The sequence below is a fragment of the Phaenicophaeus curvirostris genome, unplaced genomic scaffold (genome assembly GCF_032191515.1).
Source record: "Phaenicophaeus curvirostris isolate KB17595 unplaced genomic scaffold, BPBGC_Pcur_1.0 scaffold_46, whole genome shotgun sequence".
Taxonomy (NCBI): Eukaryota; Metazoa; Chordata; class Aves; order Cuculiformes; family Cuculidae; genus Phaenicophaeus; species Phaenicophaeus curvirostris.
The window spans coordinates 373,237-399,551 of record NW_027206669.1 but is presented as its reverse complement, the minus strand read 5'-3'; the positions used below and the strand labels follow the sequence as shown (position 1 = coordinate 399,551).

General features: G+C 39.2%; 2 protein-coding genes across 2 annotated transcripts in view; both read left to right on the top strand.

Moving 5' to 3' along the window:
• The first annotated feature begins 822 nt into the window (after positions 1-822).
• Positions 823-3,322, top strand: LOC138733932 (endogenous retrovirus group K member 10 Gag polyprotein-like). The gene is made up of 2 exons (XM_069881450.1): positions 823-1,063; positions 2,220-3,322. The coding sequence occupies exons 1-2, from the start codon at positions 1,046-1,048 to the stop codon at positions 2,985-2,987; spliced, it is 786 nt and encodes a 261-aa protein (XP_069737551.1). The 5' UTR covers positions 823-1,045; the 3' UTR covers positions 2,988-3,322.
• A 418-nt stretch (positions 3,323-3,740) lies between these two features.
• The window catches only part of LOC138733915 (cilia- and flagella-associated protein 43-like), a 54,914-nt gene continuing 32,339 nt past the window's right edge, over positions 3,741-26,315 (top strand). The window contains 19 exon segments of the mRNA XM_069881431.1: positions 3,741-3,750; positions 6,239-6,298; positions 7,194-7,273; positions 10,223-10,303; positions 11,026-11,083; positions 12,475-12,495; positions 13,158-13,271; positions 14,319-14,488; positions 15,220-15,372; positions 15,810-15,940; positions 16,658-16,823; positions 17,398-17,511; positions 18,481-18,558; positions 19,289-19,414; positions 19,867-19,971; positions 20,726-20,842; positions 21,653-21,862; positions 23,549-23,755; positions 24,527-24,616. Of these exon segments, the coding sequence (XP_069737532.1) occupies positions 3,741-3,750; positions 6,239-6,298; positions 7,194-7,273; positions 10,223-10,303; positions 11,026-11,083; positions 12,475-12,495; positions 13,158-13,271; positions 14,319-14,488; positions 15,220-15,372; positions 15,810-15,940; positions 16,658-16,823; positions 17,398-17,511; positions 18,481-18,558; positions 19,289-19,414; positions 19,867-19,971; positions 20,726-20,842; positions 21,653-21,862; positions 23,549-23,755; positions 24,527-24,616 (2,091 nt within the window).

The following is a 26,315-nucleotide window of genomic DNA, read 5'->3' as shown; positions in this document are numbered from 1 at the left end:
GAGAGAATAGCACAATATGTGTCACCAAAATTACTGTGCAAGTGACAGACCAGAGAAACAGAATATATAGGTAACTTAGACTTAAGTCTTGTACCTTATTTACCACTAAGGAATACCTTTAACTCATCTTGAGATGTGCTAGAGTTTGTTAGTGTGCAGATGGGGACTTAATGTTGCTTTTGAAACATATTTATCTTTAATGCTTCCAGGATATTCCTCCACCTCCTTTTCTTTCCAAGCCTGAGCATCTTTGGAATGAAGAAGAAAAGAGAATATTTAGAGAATATGAGATAAAAGTCAAGGAACTGAATGAAGAAAAAGAGGAATATAGAAGGGTAAATTAAAATGAGAAAAGGAGTGGTTTTGTTAACATGCTCATCACCAGAGTTTCAGGAGCTACTTCTGAAAATGCTAATACACAGAATAAATGAAGAACAAATGAAGAACAAAGATCATGTGGCATATGAAAGAAGTCCTAGCTTAGACTAGACAATCTCTACTTATACCAAGTAATACAAGCCAAGGCCTGTGGCATCTCACAGACAGTAACTTTCCTTCACAAATGTACCAGTATTCCTAAAATTTTTTTCAGGTTCCATTCCCAGAGTTGCTGATGCCATACGCAAATGATACAACTCTTTTTATTCTTCGAAGTCGTATTTGGACAACATAACTCGGTAGCCTGGCAGCACTCTCCTTCCAAACAAATAATTTCTGGGACCTTTTGGCTAAAGGATACAATTCCATATTTTCATTCTACAGTATCTGAGCTTCTTTGTTCTTCTAGATATGATATTGCTGCTCTTGTCCTTCCCTTCTCCAGGCACTGCAAGATGAACTGAAGAAACTTAAAGCTTCCATCCAGGAAACTGAACCAGGTCGCCACGCCTCCGGAGGCAACGCCCCCCGAAGGCGGGGGTGGTGCCGAAACCCGGGGGCCGGGAAGGAGCTCCGGGAATCGGGAAGTCGCTTGGAATCGGGTGAACGACGGCCGGTGCGGCTGGACCAGCCCGGCGGGGAGGACGCTCCCGGACCCGCAAGGAAGATGGAAGCCCTTGTGAAGGTCGTATCGCAATTATATAAGACAGAGTGTAAGCCTAAAGATTTTATTCTCGCCGTTGCGAGACTTTTAGAGCTTGGGGTCATTGACCAGCCGGTGGATATTCTCCACCCCGGCCCCGCGGACTCTGCCCCCCCCACGTGGTGATGATTATGCAGAATCTAAATGTTTGCGAGAGGGGGATGCGTCCCCTCAATCCTCAAACCCCGGCCCGCTTACGGAGGGACAGAAACGAGCGGAATCCTTCTGGGGCGGGTTGGCCGGGGAGGCCGGGGGCGCCGCTGGAAAAGCGGAGCCCGAGGCAATCTCGGAAAGGCCGCCACCTTATGCGGCCCAAGATGGCGCCGAGCGGGAAAGGCGGGGTGAGAACGCTCGCGGCGGGAACAGGGAGGTAGCGCTGGAATTGAACGGCGCGTGCGAGCGTGAGGGGGAGGAGAACATAAAAGAGAAGGGTGGTGCCCGCGAGGGGCGGAGAGCCAGTCAGCGCCCGTCTGCTCCGAGCAGCAGGCGGGGCGAGCCGCGGGGAGGGGGCGGCCCCACCCGCAAGGGAGGTGGGCGGGGCCGGGGCCCGACAGAAGGAGCTCGGGGCCCGGAAGTGACCGGTCAGTCGAGTTCTGACTCCGGCTCGGACGCTAGTCCGGGCGGGTGGGTCACAACCGACTCGAGCTCAGAGGAGGAGGAAGTGGGGGTGCATAGAGTTAAAAGCCGACGCATCCCCACTCAAATTAAAGAAAAGCCGAGAGGGGGACAAATCCCTCTCACGGATTGGAGAAAAATAAAGATGGCATGTGCCGATTGGGCCCCATCGGCCAAGCTAGCATTCCCGGTTCGGGTCACAGACGGGGGACAGAGGGTCCACTCACCAATAAACCCTAAGGACATACAAGCAATTGTTAAAGCAATTGCAGATAAAGGACTTAATTCTGCCATGGTCTCCACCCTCATAGACAGCGTTTTCGGTGGAGATGACATGCTGCCCTTTGATATAAAACAAGCTTGCAGATTAATATTGGACGGGGCAGGGATGATTGTGTTCAAACAAGAATGGGAGGACAACTGCGTAAAGCAGCTGGCCCAAGTAGCTGGGGCAGATCACCCACTGCACGGCTCCAGCCTGCAGCGGCTCATGGGAACAGACCCAACCATGATCACCCCTCAGGCGCAAGCTCAGGGCCTGCGGGCCCATGAAGTCATGGCAACTACCCGTGCGGCCAGAGAAGCCATTCGCACAGCTTCTAGAGTCATCGCCAAGCCATCATCATGGTCCACGATAAAACAAAGTGAAAGTGAGAGTTTCACACAATTCGTGGACCGTCTCCAGGCAGCAGTCGACTCTTCGAGCCTGCCTGCGGAAGCAAAAGGCCCGGTGGTAGCAGAATGCTTGCGTCAGCAGTGCAACTCGGCAACCAAAGAAATTCTGCGGTCATTGCCGGTGGGGTCGAGTATCGCAGACATGATCAAGCATGTCGCGAAGGAAGAGCGTCTAGCCCCAATCCAGATGGCCGTTAGCACTGCAATAGCCAACGTGATGGCATGCTCTAAATGTGGCCAGGTGGGTCACGTTGTAACAAACTGCCCTCGGTTTCATGACTTGCCAACAGCATTCCCCCTGCGCCAGAATCGACCCAGAGGACCGTGTTGGGTCTGCGGGAAGCAAGGGCACTTTGCCAAGGAATGCAGCTCTAAAACTCAGGGAAACGGGAGGGGGAGAGGGCACCTGGGCCGCGCACGGCTCTCTCCCACTTGGGACACCAGGCGGCCCAACTATGCCAACCCCGAATGGGGCGAAGCACCCCTGAACCTGCAGCCCCCCCGACAAGCAACCAACTTTATGGCTCAACCAGCGGTCCAGTCGAACCTGCCCATATCTCAGGGACAGCAAGGACCACCCTCTGGGGGCGAGACCCCAGGGTGGCCCTGGCAGTGAAGTGTGATAACCCACCAGTGGTGTGGGGGACTTGTTCCCTTTATAATACCCTAAATGGCACCACTATTAGTGTCCCCTGAGATCAATGTTTTCCCCATTGATGTAAGCATCCAAAGTGGAGGACCAATTATTTAGATTGTCATTTAAGGGATTTGTCCTCAACCTGTAGTCCATGGCCCTTAGAAGCTGTAGCCAACTCCTAAAGAATGTGTGAGAGGCAAGAAAGAAAAGCAAGACCACTGCCAATGCTCTCGTTGGCTCCTTTGAAATGTGTTAGGATTCCAGGCTCTAGAACAAGACCCTGTGGCTGGGTATTTACCAAAGTGTTAACCACAACGGGGCAGCAGGGGGAAAGGAATGGAACTATCCTACAGCTTTCAATCTTATTCTTTCTTCCATTAGATTAATTTAGTTTTGTTACAATATTTCTTACATTTGGGACCTGAGGTTTCTGAATATGCTTTGCCATGACACAACCACTTGAGTCCTCTTGGCATCCAGTACCAATTTTATTTAATTGTCCTTTTATAAAACTTTTCATTACAAGGATCCATCATGGATTTTTTTTCTCTGAAGAGTTGCTACTTAAAAGGGAGAGAAGCTCAAAGAAAGACAGCATTATCATCATCATCATTATTATAATTTTATACACCACCTTACTAATGCGCAGTTCAGGAAGCAACCTAGTTTAGAATTTACACAATCTCATCCTCAGTTTTCCATATTTTATTTAGTTTATGTGTTAAGACAGTCATGGCAGCAGGTACAAAGGAATATTATAGAAGTCATCTTTACACAGAAAGCTCCTGATTCACAGGAGCTCAGTTGCAGCCTTCCCAAAGATTTGTGATGTTCAAGAGTCATAAAATCAGCAAAAATGCCTATATTAAATGTTTTTCTGGGTGATGTAAAGCCCCATTTGTTATAGATTTATTACTGTTAGTCCTATTTGATTTATAAAGTAAATATTAATATACTTTATTTCTGTAACATTTCCCCGCTGAGAAATTCAAAATGCTTTGTAAGCATAAATAGAGAGTAGGCTTCTTACCCAGAATCATGTAGCCAGCCCTTGGCATATTTTACTAGCAACATCTAGGCGCTTATGAATCTCTGTCCTATGTTTTCATCCCAAGTCCACCTATATTTCCTTTTTATAGAACCTTTATTGAGACAGCAGGTGTTGTTTTATAGAATTATAGACTCTTCATTCTTTTTCATCCATCTTATTGTCTAGTGTTCCTCACCACTTCTGCTCACATGCTTTGGATCTTCTCTTAAATGTTCTTACAAGGTTTTCTTGTGTTTTCTTCCCCTTTTCCCCTCCCCAAACCCTGTTCCATCTATTTCTTTCTATCGTGGTATTTATATGACCCCTATTACTATTGTATTTGAGCAGATCACTGTCTTTAATAACATTTGATGGTGAATTTCTGTTCTTCCTGATTTGAGAATGATAGATTTATGAGATTTATTTCAGTGAAATGAAATTCAAGGCACATGCAAAGTCTGTGGCAAGGATATTTCTGGAACTAATTTGCAGATGACACAAAGGTTGACAGAGCTGTTTTACAGAGTAATTTGGATTATATGATACGCTAAACTATTCAAACAAAGTGTGCTTTAGTACTGCCAAGTATGCAAGACCACATGTGCAAGTAATGTCTATGCAGTGGAAGACTATGTTGAAAAGTAATTTGAAAAACATTTGTCAGGGTGAGATAATAGTGGGTAACCATTTCAATTTGGGCTTCCAGTGCTATTCTGACATTAAAAAAAAACCACAACAAACTTCTGGGGTCTCAGAGTGTTGAATTTTATCATAATTTTATCATTAAAATATTGGTTATGGTGGGTCAGCATTGTTGCAAGGGTAGGGAAAGTACCGGATGGATTCCAAGCTAGGGGACAAACCTGTAACAGACACAAGCGCTGGAGAATAAATTCAGATAAATTCAAATTTTAAAATATGTAATTTTAAAATGAAAATATAATTCATCATTCAGACAAGCTTCTAGAGAGAGAGGTGAGTTCTCCACCACTGTCTCCAGACAGACTTCTCTGGAGAATGTTCTCGTTTTTCAAATTATAGAATTATAGAATTATAGAATCATAGAATAACCAGATTGGAAGAGACCCATCGGATCATCGAGTCCAACCATTCCCATCAATCACTAACCCATGTCCCTCAGCACCTCATCCACCCGTCCCTTAAACCCCTCCAAGGAAGGTGACTCAACCCCCTCCCTGGGCAGCCTCTGCCAGTGCCCAATGACCCTTTCCGTGAAAAATTATTATTTCTATCACTAGAACTGGATAATATCCTTCTGTAGACCAGCATAGCAATGTTTAATAAACACTGAATCAGTGTTAATGGACAGGCTGATGATAATCTTGTTTTCTTCTTTTGCCATGTAATACATTATTTTTTTAAGCTGCTGTAAATATCCCTGACTTTCCCAAAGTTCTGTATCTCTATCCAGTTTTGATAGTCAGCACAGAAATGGAAGGCAGCTCTGAAAAAAAAATCAGCAAACCAGCACTATTCCTCTGTTTTTGAAACCATCAAACTCTTAAGTTTGCCATATCAAGAGCTGAAAATCACAAACAAATATAAAGCTGAGGCGTGACCAGAAATGGTTTGCCAGTTCGTTAGAAGGCAATAAGAATTTTTGCCATTTGGGATTTTCCTCCACTTGTGTATTCTTTGAGTCCTGTCCTAAATCTGTGTGAGAACACTGTCTGTATTCGTATTTTACTGAAGCTTCTGCTTAATTTAAGATGTACTGCAATCTGTATCTGCTCAGCAGAATGCTTACATGTGTGTCCAACTCGAAGCACGTGCCAAGCTCCTGTTATGGTTTTGCAAACAGAACCGTAAGCAGCCACAACATTTCACTTGGGCAGTTTTCAGGCTGGCTAAACTTTCCTTTGTAAGTAAATCTAATTAAAAAATTATGAATGGAAATAACAAAACCAGAACTTAGCACTAGAAGATAGATAAATCTGCATCTGGATCACAGTCCATGTATGACTATCTCCCTTTTATAGCTGTAAGCTGAACCACGTAACGACTGTGCCAGCTCAGATGCATAAATGACAGAGATGGTGGATATTGGAGAAGAATGCACATTTTTGATTCAATATACCAAACTTCACCTTTTGTTCAGTAGACTGGGCTATAACTGACTTTTATTGCAATACTGACATATAAACAAGGTTGACGTTATATATTGTTTTCTTTTGTGCAGAATACGTGTGTAAAGTGTCAGACATCGTGTCATATGTTCGAGGAGCGCAGAAAAAGAAAGGTATTTCCATGTTCAAATCAAGCTAATTGATTTTTAGCCAGCATCAATGATGTCTGGGAGTAATAATATGTGAGTACAGCAGGAAGCCACTGGTTAGAAAAACTCAGCTCACACTGACCTCTGTAAGACACATCAATGGCAACCTTTTATATGTTTACAGGAGAAATGATTAATAGCTTTTGTGCTAGTAGACAGCCAAATGAATAGCCTCTGGAAAAACAGTGGCAGGGAAATAATTTCTGTTCATTCTAGTTTAAATTGGAATAAGTGATGCTAGAATGGGTTCTCTACTGCTTAGTTTTAGTAACTTTGTTTAGAACTGCAATCACTTGTGATTTAGTTGAGTTAGGATTTAGGGTTTGTTTCAAATGTTTTGTTTTGGGCTCCACAATACAAAAAAGGCATTCACGTAGTGGACAAAGTTCAGCACAGGGCCACAAAGATTATTGCAGAGTCTGCGTGTGTCATACAAAGATGGGCTGTGAGAACTCTCTTCAGCCCAGTGGAAAGGAAATGGGGGATTTTACTGTTGCTTCAGCTACTCATGAAAGGTTACAGACAGGATGGAACCTGACAGGCAAAGGGCACAGTTTGCATCAATGGAAATTCTGAGTAGAAATTAGGGAAAAAAAATACTTCCACAGTGAAGGTTGCCAGACATTGGGACAAGTTTTGATTTCTCAAATTAATTTCTAATTCATCAGACCACAGTAGTACTGTCACTTTAAATTATGTGTACCAGCCTTGTCCTTCATCATCACAGCACAAAGTCCAAAGAATATATAGCCCGTTGAGCCTTTTTACTCACAAGTAGTAAATCATCTCAGATTTGAAGTTGGGACACATGGTTGCAATGAATTAAACTTGATGTTTCTTGTTGCCTTTGTGCTTTCAGGTGGCAAACCAGAGGATCCACAACAATCAGTTTTATTTGCCGTGGCATTTTGTAACGGGGGACTGTATGCAGCTGGAAATGTAAGGCATCCTTTATGCTTGTAACTTATTGTGTGAAAATCAAAAAGCATTCAAATGGAGTGTATTTGCAGAGCTCACTGCAAAGACAGAAGTCAGAAAAAAAGTGGAGGTCCTCTCTGGTTTTGTCATATATCTTCTTTGTTAGAACTTGAGACAAGAACTCAGAAAGGAGCAGGGAGGGAAGAGATTCCATTTTTTAAGTCAAAGAAGGAACCAAAGAGGACAATACTATTTTTAACAAAAGGCAAAGAGAGTTCTAGAGGAACAGGAAAGAAGGATGGACAAAAAATAGGAGAGGAGAAAAAAATGACCAAGAGAACCACCAAATTGTTTTGTGCTGAATCTCACTCAATATTTAATCCAAAATGATGATTACATTATACAGTGCTGCTTAAGAGAGGGACAAATCCCTATACTGTCACAAAAGAAACAATGTGGAATCTCAAGTGTTTACTAATGAGAGAGTCTGTTATCAAACATGGACTGTTAGTAAGACTTGTATTAAAAAACACCTTGATTTTTCAAAAAATGCGTTATGCAGGATAAGAGTCATCTGGATTTAAACGTCATGAAGGCAGATGAGACCATTAGCAATGGGATACAGTTAAACACACTTGCTCCAGAGAATTTCAGAAGGTTTTGCCAGTTCAGTTTGCCAGAGTGGGTGGGATAATTGACCTTCAGGCTGGGATAATTGACCTTGACCTGATGTGGATTTGTACTTTTCTGCACAGGGGGGCGTTTTATTCTTTTATCACATCAAAGATCTGCAGTATGAGACGAAAATCTGCGTTGATATCTTAAAACCCATATCCAGCCTCATATTCTCACCTGATTACGCTGTGCTTCTGCTTGTCACTGACCAGGTATAGCATTTGAGATAACGGCATTATATAATGGCATGTTCCTTTTATTCTGTATGTGCATGCTGGCACTGCCAGTATGAAATGTCTGTAATGTAATCACACAAGTCAACAAATTATACCAGAGGTAAACTTAGCCCATCTTGTGTTTGCAATGAAATCTTGGGCCTTGGGTACATCAGACCTACTGTGGCTATGCGGGAGACTTGTGCTGTGCATCTATCTGAATTTGTCTGGCCACCCAGTCAAAGATCCTTCTTTGACCAGCCTGATGTCCAGAAATCTTACACAAGAGTCCCAAATCCTCAAATTATCCCTGGTTTTCCAGACCTTTAATAATTTAAATTGGCATTTAAATGTGGTTTGTTTGGGTTTTTTTGTGGGGGTAACTTTGGTCACACTTTGTCTCTGATTTCACTCTCCTTTTGTAAAATGCGTAGAGAAGTTCTAAAATCTATGTCTACATTAGTTATGAATTGTTTCTAAAAGGTTTTGAGGTCTTTAGATAAAAACATCTTTTGAAGCTTAAGATTTATTATTTGTGTTTTATGTTGCTTTAGAATATTGATTGGTTTCTGGAGCAATACGAAATAGGGTGGTTTTAAATTAAAGCAGTTATGAGAAACAAAACTTGGAAACGTGACTAGCTGGATCACTCTCAAATGAACCATCCTGATTTTCAGCTAGTGTAAATTTATATAATTTACTAAATTCAGTTGAATTCTACTGGGCACTTTTTACCTCAATTTAGAGTAGAGTTTGAAACTTTAAAGAGCTCAGGAAGATGAGTATTTTTTCTTGAAGTCTTTGACAGCTTTTAATGAGAAGTCTCATAGCCCAGGGATGGATTATCTCTCTCTGTCTGTCAGGGGACAATCTATGCTTACAAACCTGCCCACAGTGGAGAAGCTGTCAAACTCCTGGACACATGCAGTAGTTGTTTCCTGACAGCTGATTTTCTTACTCCAGGGGACAAGTACTGTGTGGTAAGAAATTATTTTCTTCCTTATATATAATTGTGGCTCTTTTCAGATGACCAAAACGTTGGTAAGACACAAAATCAAAAGCCTTGCAGAGATCGTGACTGTTCTGGTGTTTGTTACAGTTGTGGAAAACCTTCTCATTACGGAATTAAATGGCATTAATTCAGGTATGGCCTATAGAAGGGTCAGAACTTGCCCTGGAATGCAGGGTGGATAATTCGCAGGCTGCTAAAATGTTGTATGGTTCTGCTGTTTATTTGCTGTCTCACTAGTGGTCAGGAACACAGCTGAGCAAAAGGTTGATTCAATTCAGAGAACAGATGTCGGAACAAGGAATCCCTGCTGATCTTTTCAGCCTCCAGCACAAACTGGAATAGCCTGAGAGATGCCTTTGTCCCAGGTCCAGGGACAACGAGGCATTACTCATGGATCTGTTCATTCTGAAATATTCCTTGCTTTCCTCCTGTGTCTTGGACTCCTGCAACTGATTCATCTCAAGGCCATGAATTCTTCAAGTAGCCAGCCCTGAAATTCTGGGGTGTGAATCAATTAGTTTTGCTGATAATCTGTTTGTTTGTCAGTAACATGGGAATGACAAATTTTACCTGAGTCTGAATGAGTGATGTGAGGGTTGATTGATCTCTAGCCATACTTCACTGTGGAATTATAAAATTTCCTGGTTATAAGAAGGCCTCAAAAACATGATACACATAATTTTTCATGTGAGAAAACCAGATGTCACCTTAAGCCCTTTCCTGTGCAAAGAAAATGATAAGCAGGTTTTCTATTGCAGGCTGAATGGTGGGAGTGCTAATATTGATCAAGCTTACATGTTTTGCCCTAGATTGTCTCATTCTGCTTAAAAAACATTCCTGTATTTGCATCAATTCACAGAAATGATTACACATTTTCCGTAGGTAGGCGTACCTTGCAGCAACTGGACTTAAAGGGAATTCAAGGTAATTTCAAGCAAAACTAGTAATCCTTGATCTGCTCTGCTCAGACACTATTTGAATTTATATTCTATAAAAGATCACTAGTCATTTCCAGACTATTTGGTTATTCCACTCTCTTTTGACTATGTTTTTTTCTCTGTTCAATAGTCTGTAACAATTTCAGGTGAAGTACAAGTTTGGTTCCTGGAAGATGGAACTTGCCTCAGCAAGCTCAACCTTGATATTCAGGTACACGCAACCAGGAGCTCATTTAGTGACTGATGCTTGAAGTTTTCTTTAGTATTTCTTAATTCATAGCATAATATTCCACAGATTTGGATCAACCTGTGGTGAGGAAAGATCAGTAGTGTCTCTGTACAACCCATGAAAGAGATTTAAAAATATTACGTTTACTTGAACTAATCGTCTATTGAACTGGGCCATAAAGCAGAGGCAACATGTCAACCTCATGTCATAGAATCATTGAATGGTTTGGGTTGTTGTAGTGATGTGTCTTTAAGCACATATTTGTAAATAACAATCTAAATTTTTATAATATTTGATGAAATATTTATTTTTAATGAGTGTCAGAACTGAATGGAAAAGTTTTGAGTCTGTAAAAACTAAATGCCTTGAATGACCAGGCTCTTGAAACTGAGTTGATAAAAGTATTTAAAACTGTTAATGCTTTGTCCTGATTTAAGATGCATTCAAACCCTGAAATCTGACACAGTAAGAGACTCATCCCTTTCTGTAAGAGCTGTACACATAACAATGCACTCACTGTTTCATTGAGGTGGGACTTATTTCACTTTAAATGTGGATATAATGATTTTTTTCTGAGGAGTGCAGAATTGGCTTTTGATATGTAGATAGAGAGCATAGGGAAAAAAGCCAAGACGTCTCTAAAATACTTTGTTAAAAACAAGTTTTTTAGCTGAACCATTTGAGGTTTCTTCTTCAAATTTTAGGGACTTCTAAATAGTAAAAGAAGTCGCATACTAACATACAGAATAGTTGTAAAAAAAGGTATGGAACTGTTAATCATATTTTGTTTCTCAACTAGGCAACAGCTATGGCTTGCTGTCCCTCCTCCAGCAGCGTTGCTGTTGGGACCATAAGAGGTCAAATCTTATTTTCTTGATGTTACCAAAGCTGAAGCTCCACGGGTTGTTCACAGAATTTTTCTTTCCAAATTTCCAGTGTTGTCTTTGCAGTAAGTATGAAGCAGCAGGGGCAGTAATATTGTCAATCTGTTTCTTGAGTAACGCTGTTAGTTGAACAAAAAAACTGTTCAAGCTTTGATTCCAAAAATAACAAAGTAAAATATTTTAATGGTTTCAATTATTTTCCAACATATTCTGAATTGCTTGCAAGAGAGGTAGTGGCAGGATTTATATGAGAGAAATATAATAAACCTGTATTTTAAGAAGGTTTAACTGAGCACTGAAAATACTCATGTATAAGATCCTTTCTGGCAGATCACTGTGTGCAATAATTATGCACAATTCCATGTATCCAACTTTAGAGGGCCATTTCTCACTAGAAGTAAATTTAAGTTTTTGTGAAATTAAGTATAAGCCTTTTGGTCATCCCTTTTTATACGGTGGATTTTTATTACCATTGTTAATTATTCATTTGCTCACTGTTCTGGAATTTACCAGTCCTCCTGTAATAAGCTCTAGTGATGTAAAAGGCTTTTTTTGTTTGGTTGGTTGCTTTTTTCCATTATTGAAAAATCTGAGAGTATTTTACTTCTACTTTTTAAAAAATAAAATGGATATTGAACAGTTAAACTTTAATATTAGTCTGCCTGTTATTTGGAGACTCAGATGTGATCACTTTCCACAGCTACCTAAGATAAAACATTAAAAATAGATACGGAAAGCAACTCATTCAAGGTCAAATCAATATAAACAGAGCCATGTCTATTAAAAATAATATCAAAATCTGTATAGCCGTTTTATTTTTAAAAACATAAACTTCATTAAAGATTTGCTGAAGTTGTTAACAGACTGCTATGGAGCATCGTTAGCTTTAGATTGACCACCCACACAATTAGAAATTGCACTCATAACTGCACTTTATATCAGACCCTAATCCTGTAAACCTAGAAGCTGAAATTTCAGTTGCGTTTATGCCCTCAGTGAAGTCAGCAGAGTTATTGGAGTGGAATTATTTGACTCTTTTTATTGAGCTGTTTTCTATTTGGATTTTTTTTTCACCTAGTTATGACCAGAGTGGCCGGTTCCTCATCACTAGGGCTGCAGAAGGACATATCTTTATTCTAGATGCCCGGCCTTCAAAATTATTCCAAGTTCTTGGATATGTAGGTAATAAATGTTACAGCATTAACTACACTGTGTTTTCACTATTTACTGTATTTTAGGTGTACTTGCTTTCTTTTTTTTTTTATTTAGTTTTAGTTAGCAAAGGAGCAGGTAAGTCAGAGGGAAGAGAATGGATTAGCTAACTAGCTGATCACAACTCCAGCACAAAAGGAATAGTAGTGGCAAAGAACTTAAGACTTTTGTGGCTCATCTTGAGAGAATTTAGAGTAAAAATCCATAGGTCATGATAGCTGGGTGCAATTGCCTGCCCCGGACATCTTTAACGTGAGGACTGCTGGAACTGTCAGCTTTGCTGCTGGATGCTAAAGAATAAAAATGATGGAATTTTAAGTCACAGAATAATTCTTCAGAAATTTGTGTATTTGTTTTTGCAGCCTCTCAATTCCACTAACGTTATACTTACAGATCGCATCTATAAGTATAGACCTTCATCATAACTTTAAGTGGTGGTTATCAGCAGAGAACCTCAAAATTGCTACAGTTCAAGCTGGATGTAAAGTCATATTTGAATGTTTAATGTCATAGTAACACTTAGCACTCTCAGTGCTGGATGCCTCTAGCTGAAGTTGTGTGCGTGCCGCACTTTCCAAAACCAGGTTGTGGCTTGTCTGATATTTTCATGCAAGTTCCAAACTGTGTGGTTGAGCTGAGATGTGTCCTGAACATGGGTCTCTTTGTTTGATGTGATAACTCAGCAAAAACGTTACCGTGATTCAGTAACAATTTGCATTGATGTTCCCTACCTGCTTCAGCCTTAGCAGATGAAGTGCTGGATCTCTCTGTAGTTTCTGACTTCAACAAGGACTTAGTTGCAAGTCTTAGAGCAAGACTGGAAGTTTTTTATCTACCTTCAGAACTCACAACAGGTAAGAATATATATTCTGTGATATTTTTCTAAGGGAAGATCATATTATTGCCATCCATTAACACAAATCTTAATCTCTTTCTTCATCTCCTCTGTACATTCTCCTGGGACATCATTTCTCATACAGCATTCGGTAGGCTTTATAGTCAGCTCAATCATTGCAAAATGTGATCTTTTAAGGGAAGGCCAAGGAAGGAAGAAGTAATTCATTTGCAGATTCACAAAGCCATCGCTTAACAACTACTTCTACTGGTGGTGGTTGTTATTGCTGTTATTATTACTATTGAGTGGGCAATGCCCGAAGCCAGTCACAGAGACCTTGTTCTAGGCATCACCCTTTTGCAGACTAGCATATCGGGTGTTCAAAGGGGAATCAATCCCACCAGCCTCTTCAAAGAATTATTATAGGTATGTAATAGCTCAGAAGGAAAATATTAAAGGTTGATCTATCTAAAAAAATAGTGATTCCCTGTCTTTGTTATAGCTTTTCTGTGTAAAAGCACCAAGGAAAAAGTCTACTGTGTTTAAAAAATATTACCTTGTGTCCCAATAGGAAATGTTAAAGAAACTTTCTATGAGAAAAGTGTCACTATGAGGAAAAGGGGGGGGGGGGGTTAAGGACGCCTAAGAAAGGCAAACTTCCATTCACCTTCTGGAAAACTGATATTCTTGGAATGATCAGTTCGGGGCACTTTCTGGAAACAGGTGGAAAACTAATTCAGTTGTCATGAGAGGTCTTAAATGCATAAATTTAACTAAGGCACAGCAGAGCAGGGTAAATCAGGGTATGCAAACAATTACATCACTGTGGTTAAACCGTTTCTAGGACTTCTTTAGAGCTGTCTCTCTGCTTCACTGCAGTGTGCTAGATTGGCACGACCCCCAGAGTAAGTGTCAAACCTAGGTGTCTTAATTCCTAGTCTCCTTGAAAACTCACATAATGCTCACTCCTTGCTGAGACTGATTTTCTTAATTACTTGATGGGTGAAGCACCTGCATTAGTGGTAATGATGCCTTTTCCTCCCTGTTTCTTTTTTCACGCTTCTAGATAATGATGAGTATGTTAATGACCAAGGAATGTTTGATGCTAGTGCCATTAAACAGGAGCGTTATGATCTGGATTGCCCTTTGAGCTCAGCAGTCAGATTGAAGGATAATATTGTGTATGGTTACTGTACCTCTGGACTTTTCATCTGTAAATATCATCTCACTGAAAAGGTAATTTTCTGAAGCTGCTTTATTTTGGGTGATGGTTAAATACCATCAAACAAAGGCTGTAGCTGAAGTTAATATAGCAGGATATTATCATAAAAAGTCATCTCTGCACTCAAAATATCTACTCCATCCATAAACATCAACTTTTAGTATCCTACCACCTGCTCAGAAATCTGGCAAAAGCAATCTTCTTGTTTGATTACAGAGAAAGCCAAATGTTGCTTCTTAAAACTTGTACAGCTTGCAGGCACTTCATGTGTAGCTTCTGTGTTGGAGCTGTGCTTTTGTGCAGTCTGCTGAGTAACTGGAGTATCCAGCTCTTAAAAGCACTGAGCCCATGTGAGCCCATGACTCTAAGACACAACTGCAAACCCAGCTCAGCCCTGCCTGAAATGAAGTAGTGGTCACTGTCATTGCCTGCTGATGAACTGGACCTCTCTGTAGCTCATAGGTCTCCCCCAGTTTGAGTCAGGTCAAGGAAGAAGGTGAATTCCAAAGGTGGGCATTCGTCCTTGACAACTCTGGGCCCAGGCACATAAAAACACACAGACCCTTTTGAAGAGATGAGAAGCAAATCATCGTAGCAATGTTACTGCTTCCTGAGCTCAGAAATCCAAGTGTTTGGATTGTAAATCACCACATGTGATAACCCACAAAACTGCCATCAGCCTTCTCAAAATGGCATAGACATCTCCATAATCTGAACTGCTGCTAACATTTTCTTTGTTCGGCAGACTATATCGGAAGACCCATCAGTATTTTTATCAGAGAAGAGGATTCGTAGCAATCAGTTTGGATCGGGGATCCTCTGTTTATCACCCAACGGCCGGTGGCTGGCATCAGCAGCGAACGATGGTGTTTTGTTCGTCTATCACACTCCTACTATGGTAGGTAGGCATCCAGGTACAGGCTTTGTTTGGTGTACGCGAGGAAGAGGTGTGCAAGCTACTTTCTTTCACTGGAAGCTTTTCTTTGCTTGAATATAAAGTGTTCCAGAAAAATTTACGTTGAACATGAACTGTCATAACATTATATAGTACAATTGTTTTTATAACTGATGATTATACAAACTACTTACTTTCTTCTCCAGCAAATCTTGGGGTAGATAATTTTACTACTTTTCGTTATCATCACCTGCAAAATTAGTATTCTAGAAACTTGTCCCATCTGTAGTCAAAAATCACAAAATCATAAATCCTAGGCTTTTATATACTTCGTGTTGACATTTTGGATTGACTTCTATAAGAAAATACAGAAGCATAGTTTATAGACATACCCTGTTACAAAAACATATTTACTCATACTGCTTCTGTGACTTTTCTAGGATATACTCGCTCGTATGCATTGTCACTCATATCAAGGAGGAGGAATCAGATCCACGGTATTTTCTCTGGATAGCAAATTTATCCTTGTTATTGGGAAAAATGATGGTGCCCTGGTGTGCCTGAAATGGAAGTATGTATAATATTGATGGTGTGAATTTTTGTATCCTGACAGGCAAATTTTGCATCTATTTGTGATTCTAGACTTTTTATTAGTCTCAAAGTAAGGTTAAGAATTAGATGAAGTCACTCCTCTCATCCTTAGAGGTAGCTTCCCTAGCTCATTTAAAGCTTCCCACCAGTGTTGTGGAGAATGTCTTGGACTTTGGGTGCGGTTGCAATACAAGATAAAGGAGTGTCTTCTGATAAGCATTACCCATAATAAGCTGCTTATCACTCTCAAATAAACCATCTGGAATGGGGTGTCTGAGGATCTAAGCCATATAATCTCATGAGATACCATTTTATTTCAGTGATTAGGGGACATCACAGATTTAACGGGAGGGAATTGAACTGTGCCCATAGAGAGCTCTTAGCAAACATTAGGAGTGAGGGACACGTGAAACTACAGCTTTTCTGTGGTATAACAAATGTTCAGGCAGATGCATAAATGGAAGATGGGTCCACCAGAGTGGTATTTCTACTCTGGGTAATGAATCTTTCAGAATTTCTAATTCTGAAGAAACTTCACTTAATTATGAATGCTAGAACTCAAACAATATTAAATCATATGTAAAAATATTGAATAGGCATTTTTGAACAACTTAGTAATTTTGTTATATGGAATATTTAATAATTTGTCCTTTATTATAAGACATAAAAATACATCAATTTATTTTCTATTTACTAGGAAGATAAAGAATACTGAAGCTGAGGAAGCTGATCTTCACTGGCGATCTCTTCTTGCTATACTGAACAAGTCCACTTCAAATGAAAATACTGTTTTACAATCCATGGCAGAACGGCATTTTGACCCAGAATCCACAGCAGAATCACTTCCAGAAGGGAAATTTAAGGTGGGGGTTTTTTTTATTTTTAGGGAAGCGGGGGGAAGGTTTGATCATTATCCTAAAATTGCACATGATAAAAACTGTCCTCCAAACAAACTCTGATCCTTTTGCAGAAGTAGCAAAATACTCCCAAGGATAGGCTGAATATGCTTAATTCTTAATTTGTAGAATAGTATAAACAAGGAAATGGAATAGTTATGGGAAGATGGCATTCACAGCTTCAGTTTCACATGGTTTCTTCAGCCACAGAAAACTCTGTGAAAGTCAATTTCTCCTCATGTGAAATTATTTGTCATTTCCAGTGTGATATTACTGCTATACATTGTGTGTTGTTTGTTTTCCTGTTGAAATCAAGCAAAGCAGAAGTTAGTAATGTCAGGCCATTTGAGTCAAAAGGCTTTGCATAACAGCAAGGGTTTTCTGGACCAAATCTGGAGCCTGGTTAGGGAGTAAAAATATTGTAACATTCTCTTTAATGACGTGGTGGTGCTTCTAATGCGAGTCCAATTTTTATTTTATTTTGGTCTCTCTCTTATTCTCTCTAAGTACCTGAGATGGATGTTTATATCCTTAATTTCAGGATGCATCGCTTAAATCTTCCAATGTAGAGGTGACAGAGGAAGACGGAAACGTCACCAGTTCATATTCAGCCAATACCAATGAAATGACGTGGATAGATCAGAAAATGAAGAAGGTACTTCGATAGAACAAGTAATAATCAAAACAGGAGTTTTCAAGAGTCAGTAGTGATTTGAATTATGTGCTGTAAAGTAATCTACTTTCTAAAGCTCTTCTGACATTTGGGCCTCCCTTTAAGGCGTTGCCATCTAGACCTTTAGAAAAGTTAGGGTCAACGTTATAAACACACCAGAGCAGGTACTGAGCACAATAGGAGCTCTAAAGGCCAAAAGGCCACTTCTACACAAGGAGTAAATGAAAAAAAAAAGAAATTGCCAGAGAAATCGGCTTCCTTTAGAAACTTGTAAAGATGTTTTTCTTCTAAATGTCAAGAAGTTACACTGAAGATTATTACCAGAAACCAAGCAGGTGCTTCTTCCCAAGGGCCAGAATAAAAAATTCTACAGCACTGATAAATCAATAGTCAACAATATGACATTAATTGCAAACCCCCTGAGGTTTGTTTCAGGTTAAGGTTGAGGTGAGTATGATGTGGAACCAAAGTTTTTTAAGAGTAAAAGTTCATCAAAGATCTAATAGTGTGCAGAGAGGGGATTTAGTGCTTTGTGAGTCTGGAAATTGCTATATTAATGTTAACATAGATAATTTTTTTCCTCAGAAATATGAATTATGGGTGGTAGCAGGTTCTTTTTGTTATGAACCAGAGCTGTATACATTCTCCAGCTTCTGGGGCTCAATGATAAGATGAAATATCATTGCTTTCTGTGTGATCTCAGGAGTGACTTTCTTTCTTTCCTTACTTTAAGCTCTGTTTCTGTATAACCAGTTTACAGTGTGAACTGGGTGTACAATCATTTTTCTTTTTAGCAGTTCTAAGAATCAACCTATTGAATTAAGCTTATGTCTATTTCAGTTATTAATCCCTTCTGAGTTTTGTTTTCTGTACAGATAATGTTCCTTTAGATCACTTCAGTCGTTTCCTGGGTTATTTTTTATTTTCAAAAATATATCTGTTGTATGTCAGGTCATTAGAGAAGAGACTGAGAGGTTTGCTAACCAGAAGAAAGAGCTGCAAATGGGAATTAAAAAGCTGCATGAAACTGTGAGTTTCTTACAAGTGTAATGGCTTAGCTTACAGTTTTGTTTACATGTACACTTCCTTTACAACTATCAGCTCTAGTGCTTAGTTACATTTTTGTCATAAACACTGAGCAGACAGGTAATAGAGAGATTTGTCTCTTCAGGGACAGCGTGCTGAACCTGTCAGGAACAACTGTCTGGTTCTGAGGTGCCTTTGCTCCAACTAAAAAATTTGTACCACCCTTATATCTTGAGCAATCTATCCCCTCAGCAGGCTAGTTTCTGCTGGTCTAACAGCCTTCCGTTATAGAAACTGTCATCCTCTCCTCTTCCTTCTCCAGTTTGTTTTCCAGTTGCTCAGCTCCCAGCATATCCTGCTGCATGGGGCTGTTCCTCCCCAGATGCAGGATTTTGCATTTCCCTTTGTTGAACTGCATGAGATAGATAAAAACTTTTGAAAGTTCTCAGAACTAAAGAATGAACAATTCCATGCTACAGATTCTTAGAAAGTATGCACAACTCCACATATAACATCCAAATGAGCTTTAAGGGAAGGATGAAATATATTCACATAGTAGTCTCTGTCACTAGGTACAGGCAGCACGTTCTACCAATTACCATGAAGCAGTTAAAAGTGGAGGCAATTAAAATGATTTTCTCTGTTATCAAGTTCCACAGTGTTAAAACCAGTGTTTCCTCTATTCACATTCGAATTACTTTTTATTCCTTATACTTATTTTTTAAAAAAACAGATTCAGAAAATGATGCATGAAAATGAACTGGTGGCAGACATTGAGAAACTGGAGCAGCAGGAGTTCAACCTGGATGTAGAAGAACAGGAAAGAGCACAAGAAAAGGCTGAAGAAGAAGTGGCCAGGGTATGATAGAGTGGAAAGAGAACATTTTAAAACTAGCAGTGAAAAGGAGAAGCAATAACTGAAGAATAGAAGATGATCTCAAAGTTGTTCACTGTTGAGAAGCAGGAAAGCGTAAAAGTATTTTAAGTCACTTTTTGAAGCAGGTGAATCTGCTAATGCAGATATTGCCAGTTGGAATATGATCTATGCTAGAAACTGTAAATCTGACACTGTGACCTTGGGTACAGCGCTGCTTAAGTTCTGGAATGCTTTTCTTCACATATGAAATGACACCTTTCAGTAGCAGTAGTATGCAATATCATTTTTGGAGAAGATAGCTGCAGTAGTCTAAGATTATGAAATACGGGTAATTCATTTAATCTGCCAGGTTTGTTTCAACAACTCAATACAAATTGCCTATATCTTGTTGGTTTGCACCACATGTCATTATTTTCTTTTCTGTATCTTGAAAGGTGAGGAAGGAGATTGAAATGGAGAATTTAGCCAACTGCTATTTGCAGAGTGTCATCAAACATGAGTGCTGGGATCCAATGTGTGTAAAAGGACGTGCTGTTAAGGTAACCATCACTTTCTAACTCACTTACTGCAGTAGTTTATTGATTCCTTAAGGTACTGAAACAAAATAAATAGAAGTATAACACATTTCTGGTTTGCTTATGGTATGAGGAAAAAAACCACTTCTTTCCAGGGCTCATGCAAATCTTTCATTCTGTTGATTTTGACCGAGCCTGGCTGATTTTGCCTTTTAAAGTGGATAAATGTGCTAATAAGCAAATAAGTAACTCCTTAGTTCCTAGATACTAGAGAATATCTTCATGCAGTGTTGCTAAAAGGAGAAGGTAAATATTATATTTCTGTGTTGGGTCAGTAGGACTTCTGCAACACAGAATGTAAAAGCAAAATTTAACCCTGATTTTGCCTATTTTAAACAGAGGGATATTAGTCAAACTAGTGATACTAGATTATCTCAAGGGTGGTTAAAGACCGAGTAATTTTACCAAAAATCTTGTCCTGGTTGAATTCTGTGAATAAAGAGGACATAGCCAGAGGTTATTTAAAAAAAAAAATAAATAAAGGCAGCAAATTTTAAACCAACCATTTTTACTACCAAAAAGGCAAATGGTTTTTTTCTGACTCCTATATTCTTGCTGGATTGTCTACATTAATTGATCATCAATATTATTTCTGATTTTAAGAAGCCTCTGTAACTATTTAGCATTCAGTTTTTGGACAAATGAATTAACAGATGTGTTCTGAAGAAGTTTTTACCTTGGGTGTTTTTGTTTTCTAAAAAAAAATATAATTGAACAGTGCTTCCATATAGCTTCTGAAGTGAAAAATTATCCAATGAAGGAACGTACTGAAGAAGAACTGAAAATTCTGGAGAAAGTTCTCCAGTTAAAGAAGATTGAGACAGCTGATGATGAGGTACAATCCCTTTGAAGTACTGCATATAGGCATTTCAGATCAGAATGCTCTGAGTTGGCATCTTAACCCCTTTTTTACATAGACACATTTCTTGGGTCCGTTTTCGCTGTAGAAATACTTCCCTAAAAATTTGAAGATATTCGTAAAGATGAAATGTTGTGGTTTTACTTAGAACAAATGCATTAGTATTGAAGAATCACAGAAGAGCTGAGGTTAGATAAGCCATTTGGAAGTCATCTACTCCAGCCCACCTAGAACAATTTACTCAGCTCCACGTCCAGTCAGGTTTGGAATATCTCCAAGGATGGAGGATTCCATAACCTCTATAGGCTACCTTCTCCCATGTTTGACAACCTTCAGAGGAAATGTGTTTCATTATACTTAAGTTGGATGTTCTGTATTTTGATGTATAACCATTTCCTTTCAATCTGTCAGCGACACCGCTGAGAAGAGTCTGGCTCTGTTGTCCTTACTCCTCAGGTTTTTATATGTGTTACTAAACACCACCCCCCAAGCCTTCTCCTTCTTGAGGCTAAACAATCCCAGCACCCTCCGCTTCTTTTCACGTATTAGGTGCTTCAAACCCTTAATTGTATTAGTGGCCTATCGCTGGGTTTGCTCCGGAATGCCTGTGTCTTTCTTGTACTGGGGATCCTACAACTGGGCCAAATACTCTGTATATGTTCACTTCAACTTGTGGGTTTTTGATCACTGGGCTTAATTGCAGAATATGATCTCTAGAATTTTTTCATACGTGTGCCACTGGTTCGTATACAAAATTAACACAGTTGTCATGTTTGTGATATTCAGGCTCAGAAGAAAAATCCTGAGACTGAGTCTGAGACTGTATTACCTGAGGAAGAACGAGAGAAGACAGAAGACGTAACGGCTGATGATAATGCATCTTCCTGCCTGATTGGAAGTCTGAGCTCTCAGTATGGTGGAGATACATCTATCCTGTACCACCAACTGGACTTGCACAGTAGGGAGCAGAAAGTCAATCAGATAGTGTTATTAAAGGTGATGTCTTTTCAAGTTTGTATTACTGTAGTGGCACTGCCACACCTTTGGGTTCTCATAGCAGTCACAGACGCTCAGATTTTGGGTGTACTGACACTACAATGGAGAGTTGCACAGGCCACTGTGTTACAGATAAATGCACATCGTGCAGCAAAGCACCATGTGGATTTGCCAGCTCAGGTGTGGAAGAAAAACGTTTTTATGAAATTGGTTACCCAATTTGAGAGTATTTCTATTTGTCCTCTGGTGTTTGTATAGCTGGCTTGCACAGCTCAGCATGCCTGTGGAAACATGACCTCTTTCCATACTATTTGCTGCTGAATGAAAGTTCAGCTGTATCCTCACACCATTTCATTTCTTTACAGTCTTATCAGCCCTTCATTTGGAGCCTTCAGTGTTTCTGTTATTTAATATTCTTTACTATCCGACTCTCCCTTCTCTTACCCTGGCCTGTTTATTAAGCAGTAAACATGCTACATAAAAGGCTTCTTATGAAGATGATCTGCAAGGGCAGAAGTGGTTAAACAACAGTAAAGCATTGCCTCATCAGAGCTCTTTAAGGCTACAACTGGTAGCAGAGCTCAACAGTTATGCGTTGTAATACATAAAATCTAGTAGATACACTAGTTTTTAAAGCAGATGGGGAAGAAACACAAGGAGCAATTTTAGATGTAAGTTTGGATGTAACGAGATCTTTCTACTGTGTGGCTTTCAAGATGCATACGATATATCTAATAGCAGACAAGTCTGCTGTGTTTTTGGCCAGTGCAGTGAATTTGCTGAGAGTTAGATAGGTAGCTGACAAACACTTGAGCACAGCCTTTTGTCTCCCAGCAACACTTTATGTTATCTGCCATCCTGCCTTACTACATCATAACTTATTATTATATTAGAAACCAATGAAATAATCATGGCCACAAAAATATTTATTGTAATACAAATTGCAGACAGCTAAAGCATCTCAAAATGTAAAATCTGGTGATAGAACTGAAATCCTTTCCATGTTTCATTTTATTAAATTGATGTAGTAGGAGACACACATAGTTTTCTCTCTTAATATTCTGTTCTGCTTTGTTGAGGTCAATTCTGTAGGCTAAAGGAAGAATTTAAGCACCGAGAATATATGATTTTTAAAATCATTGTAAGGTCTTAGCTGTTTTAAAAAAATAGTTTACGACTTCTGTTTATTTATTTAATGAGGGAATTTTTCTTACATATGCCAGGCAGAAAATCACATAAAAGCATTATTGAAACTGCAGGATGAATCACTTAAAAATCAGGAAAATATGTCCTTAGCGTGTATGTCCCTTAAAAGTATGCCCCTCTACCTGTGATTTACAGTCTCTAGATTTATAGGTCATGTGTTTTTTTTCTTTGAGGCCCCTTCTTTCAGCCAAAGAATTCAAAAACAAGCAAATAGAATTTTCTATCCAGTGTTTGCAGCAATATGCAGCAATAAAAATTTCTATGCGGGAAAAAAACCCCACGAATGATAGTTTGCCCACCTCTATTTAACAAAGCTTGAACTCTGCCTATATGATTTTCATTAAAGGGCTTTACCAGTTTATCTCCCTGTCACACATACAATTACACACATTTATGGTTTTGATGGCTTGAGGAGTGGTCCCATAATCATGGATGGATGTGACCTGTGCCATATTGCTGTTTCCCTTTTTGGTATTTCAGGACATCATTTACAAACTGAAAACTGCTTTTAATAAGGAATTTGACATAGTTGCACAACAAAAGGAGCAGGAGATAGAACGAGTGAAAGAAAGAAACCTGAGGATCCGAGAAATCTTGGAACAACTTGATCTGCAGTTGGAAGTGTGGGAGCCAGCTCTTACAGATGATGAGATACCAGAGCGAGCACTCACAGTTCAGGATTCAGAGGTGTTTGAAAAATGAATCTTTCTCTTTCACCTACTCAAATATATTTATTTAATTCCTGTCATTGCCAGACATTGAAAAGCTGAAAACAGATGTGTCTGTGTACTTAAAATCATCTTTTTGTCTCTTTTGCTTCCCTTCACTCTTTAGGGAGAAAACTTATAATAAGTCAATCCAAAATGAATAAGATGTATACAATCTTAATTCGTTGATGTTAAGTTTTTAATTGGCTATAAATTAGGTAGATATTCCCCCTGTTCCTGAGTGTAAGATTCAAGCCAGGCTTGGAGGGTTTACTTCCATAGATAAGGGTTTCTCTGTTTATTCTGAGCACCATTTTGAGACTAAGTAGTTTTAGACTAAGTGTGTGGGTACTAAACCGTGCTTAGTACTGTAATTATAAATTGAAATGATAATTTATAAAGAAGCACCATGCTTCTTATACAATATATTCCACCAATCTCATGCTCTTTTGGTCAGTCTTTCCCAATTCTCTCTGTTCTCTCACCAGTTCGTGTTATTCACTGTCAGAAAAGGTATGCAAGAAATACAACTAATCTCAACAAAAATGATGGTAGTTTCTATTTTAGCATTTTTAAATATGCTTTCAGGGGTGTTCGAAAGAACAATGTCCTCTTGAGGAGTATTATCATGGAGCAGAGATACAAAAAGCATCAAGAATTAGTATTGCCCCTCTTTCCAAAGGTTCTTAGTCTGCATGTGATCACATTTGGAGAGAAGAACCCTGATATGACCCTCATTTTCTTCCTTCAGATTAAAGTTGAAAAATACTTGACTCAAGAAGAGAGAGAGAAAGCAGAAATGCTGGCTAAGCTTGAAATGGAAAGACGTCTTGCTGAGAAGGTACTTAAAGTAGTTTCCTTTTTACTGTGTAGGCCTTTGTCTCTGGTCAGGCTTATTTAGTTAATGCTGCACTGAAATATTCCAGTCATGTAGCATGGGAGAATAAAGTGTAAATGGTAGGTAATGATGATGTGTGCCTTTTCCTTCTTATTATCGTTTACAATTGGAACTACCTAGACCAGCCGGGGGGAGAAAAGATTTAGTATTAGGCTCAACATTTTCTAAAAAAAATGGCAGTTAAAAATACTTGAGTCCTCTTGGCCTCCAGTACCAATTTTATTTAATTGTCCTTTTATAAAACTTTTCATTACAAGGATCCATCATGGATTTTTTTTCTCTGAAGAGTTGCTACTTAAAAGGGAGAGAAGCTCAAAGAAAGACAGCATTATCATCATCATCATTATTATAATTTTATACACCACCTTACTAATGCGCAGTTCAGGAAGCAACCTAGTTTAGAATTTACACAATCTCATCCTCAGTTTTCCATATTTTATTTAGTTTATGTGTTAAGACAGTCATGGCAGCAGGTACAAAGGAATATTATAGAACTCATCTTTACACAGAAAGCTCCTGATTCACAGGAGCTCAGTTGCAGCCTTCCCAAAGATTTGTGATCTTCAAGAGTCATAAAATCAGCAAAAATGCCTATATTAAATGTTTTTCTGGGTGATGTAAAGCCCCATTTGTTATAGATTTATTACTGTTAGTCCTATTTGATTTATAAAGTAAATATTAATATACTTTATTTCTGTAACATTTCCCCGCTGAGAAATTCAAAATGCTTTGTAAGCATAAATAGAGAGTAGGCTTCTTACCCAGAATCATGTAGCCAGCCCTTGGCATATTTTACTAGCAACATCTAGGCGCTTATGAATCTCTGTCCTATGTTTTCATCCCAAGTCCACCTATATTTCCTTTTTATAGAACCTTTATTGAGACAGCAGGTGTTGTTTTATAGAATTATAGACTCTTCATTCTTTTTCATCCATCTTATTGTCTAGTGTTCCTCACCACTTCTGCTCACATGCTTTGGATCTTCTCTTAAATGTTCTTACAAGGTTTTCTTGTGTTTTCTTCCCCTTTTCCCCTCCCCAAACCCTGTTCCATCTATTTCTTTCTATCGTGGTATTTATATGACCCCTATTACTATTGTATTTGAGCAGATCACTGTCTTTAATAACATTTGATGGTGAATTTCTGTTCTTCCTGATTTGAGAATGATAGATTTATGAGATTTATTTCAGTGAAATGAAATTCAAGGCACATGCAAAGTCTGTGGCAAGGATATTTCTGGAACTAATTTGCAGATGACACAAAGGTTGACAGAGCTGTTTTACAGAGTAATTTGGATTATATGATACGCTAAACTATTCAAACAAAGTGTGCTTTAGTACTGCCAAGTATGCAAGACCACATGTGCAAGTAATGTCTATGCAGTGGAAGACTATGTTGAAAAGTAATTTGAAAAACATTTGTCAGGGTGAGATAATAGTGGGTAACCGTTTCAATTTGGGCTTCCAGTGCTATTCTGACATTAAAAAAAAACCACAACAAACTTCTGGGGTCTCAGAGTGTTGAATTTTATCATAATTTTATCATTAAAATATTGGTTATGGTGGGTCAGCATTGTTGCAAGGGTAGGGAAAGTACCGGATGGATTCCAAGCTAGGGGACAAACCTGTAACAGACACAAGCG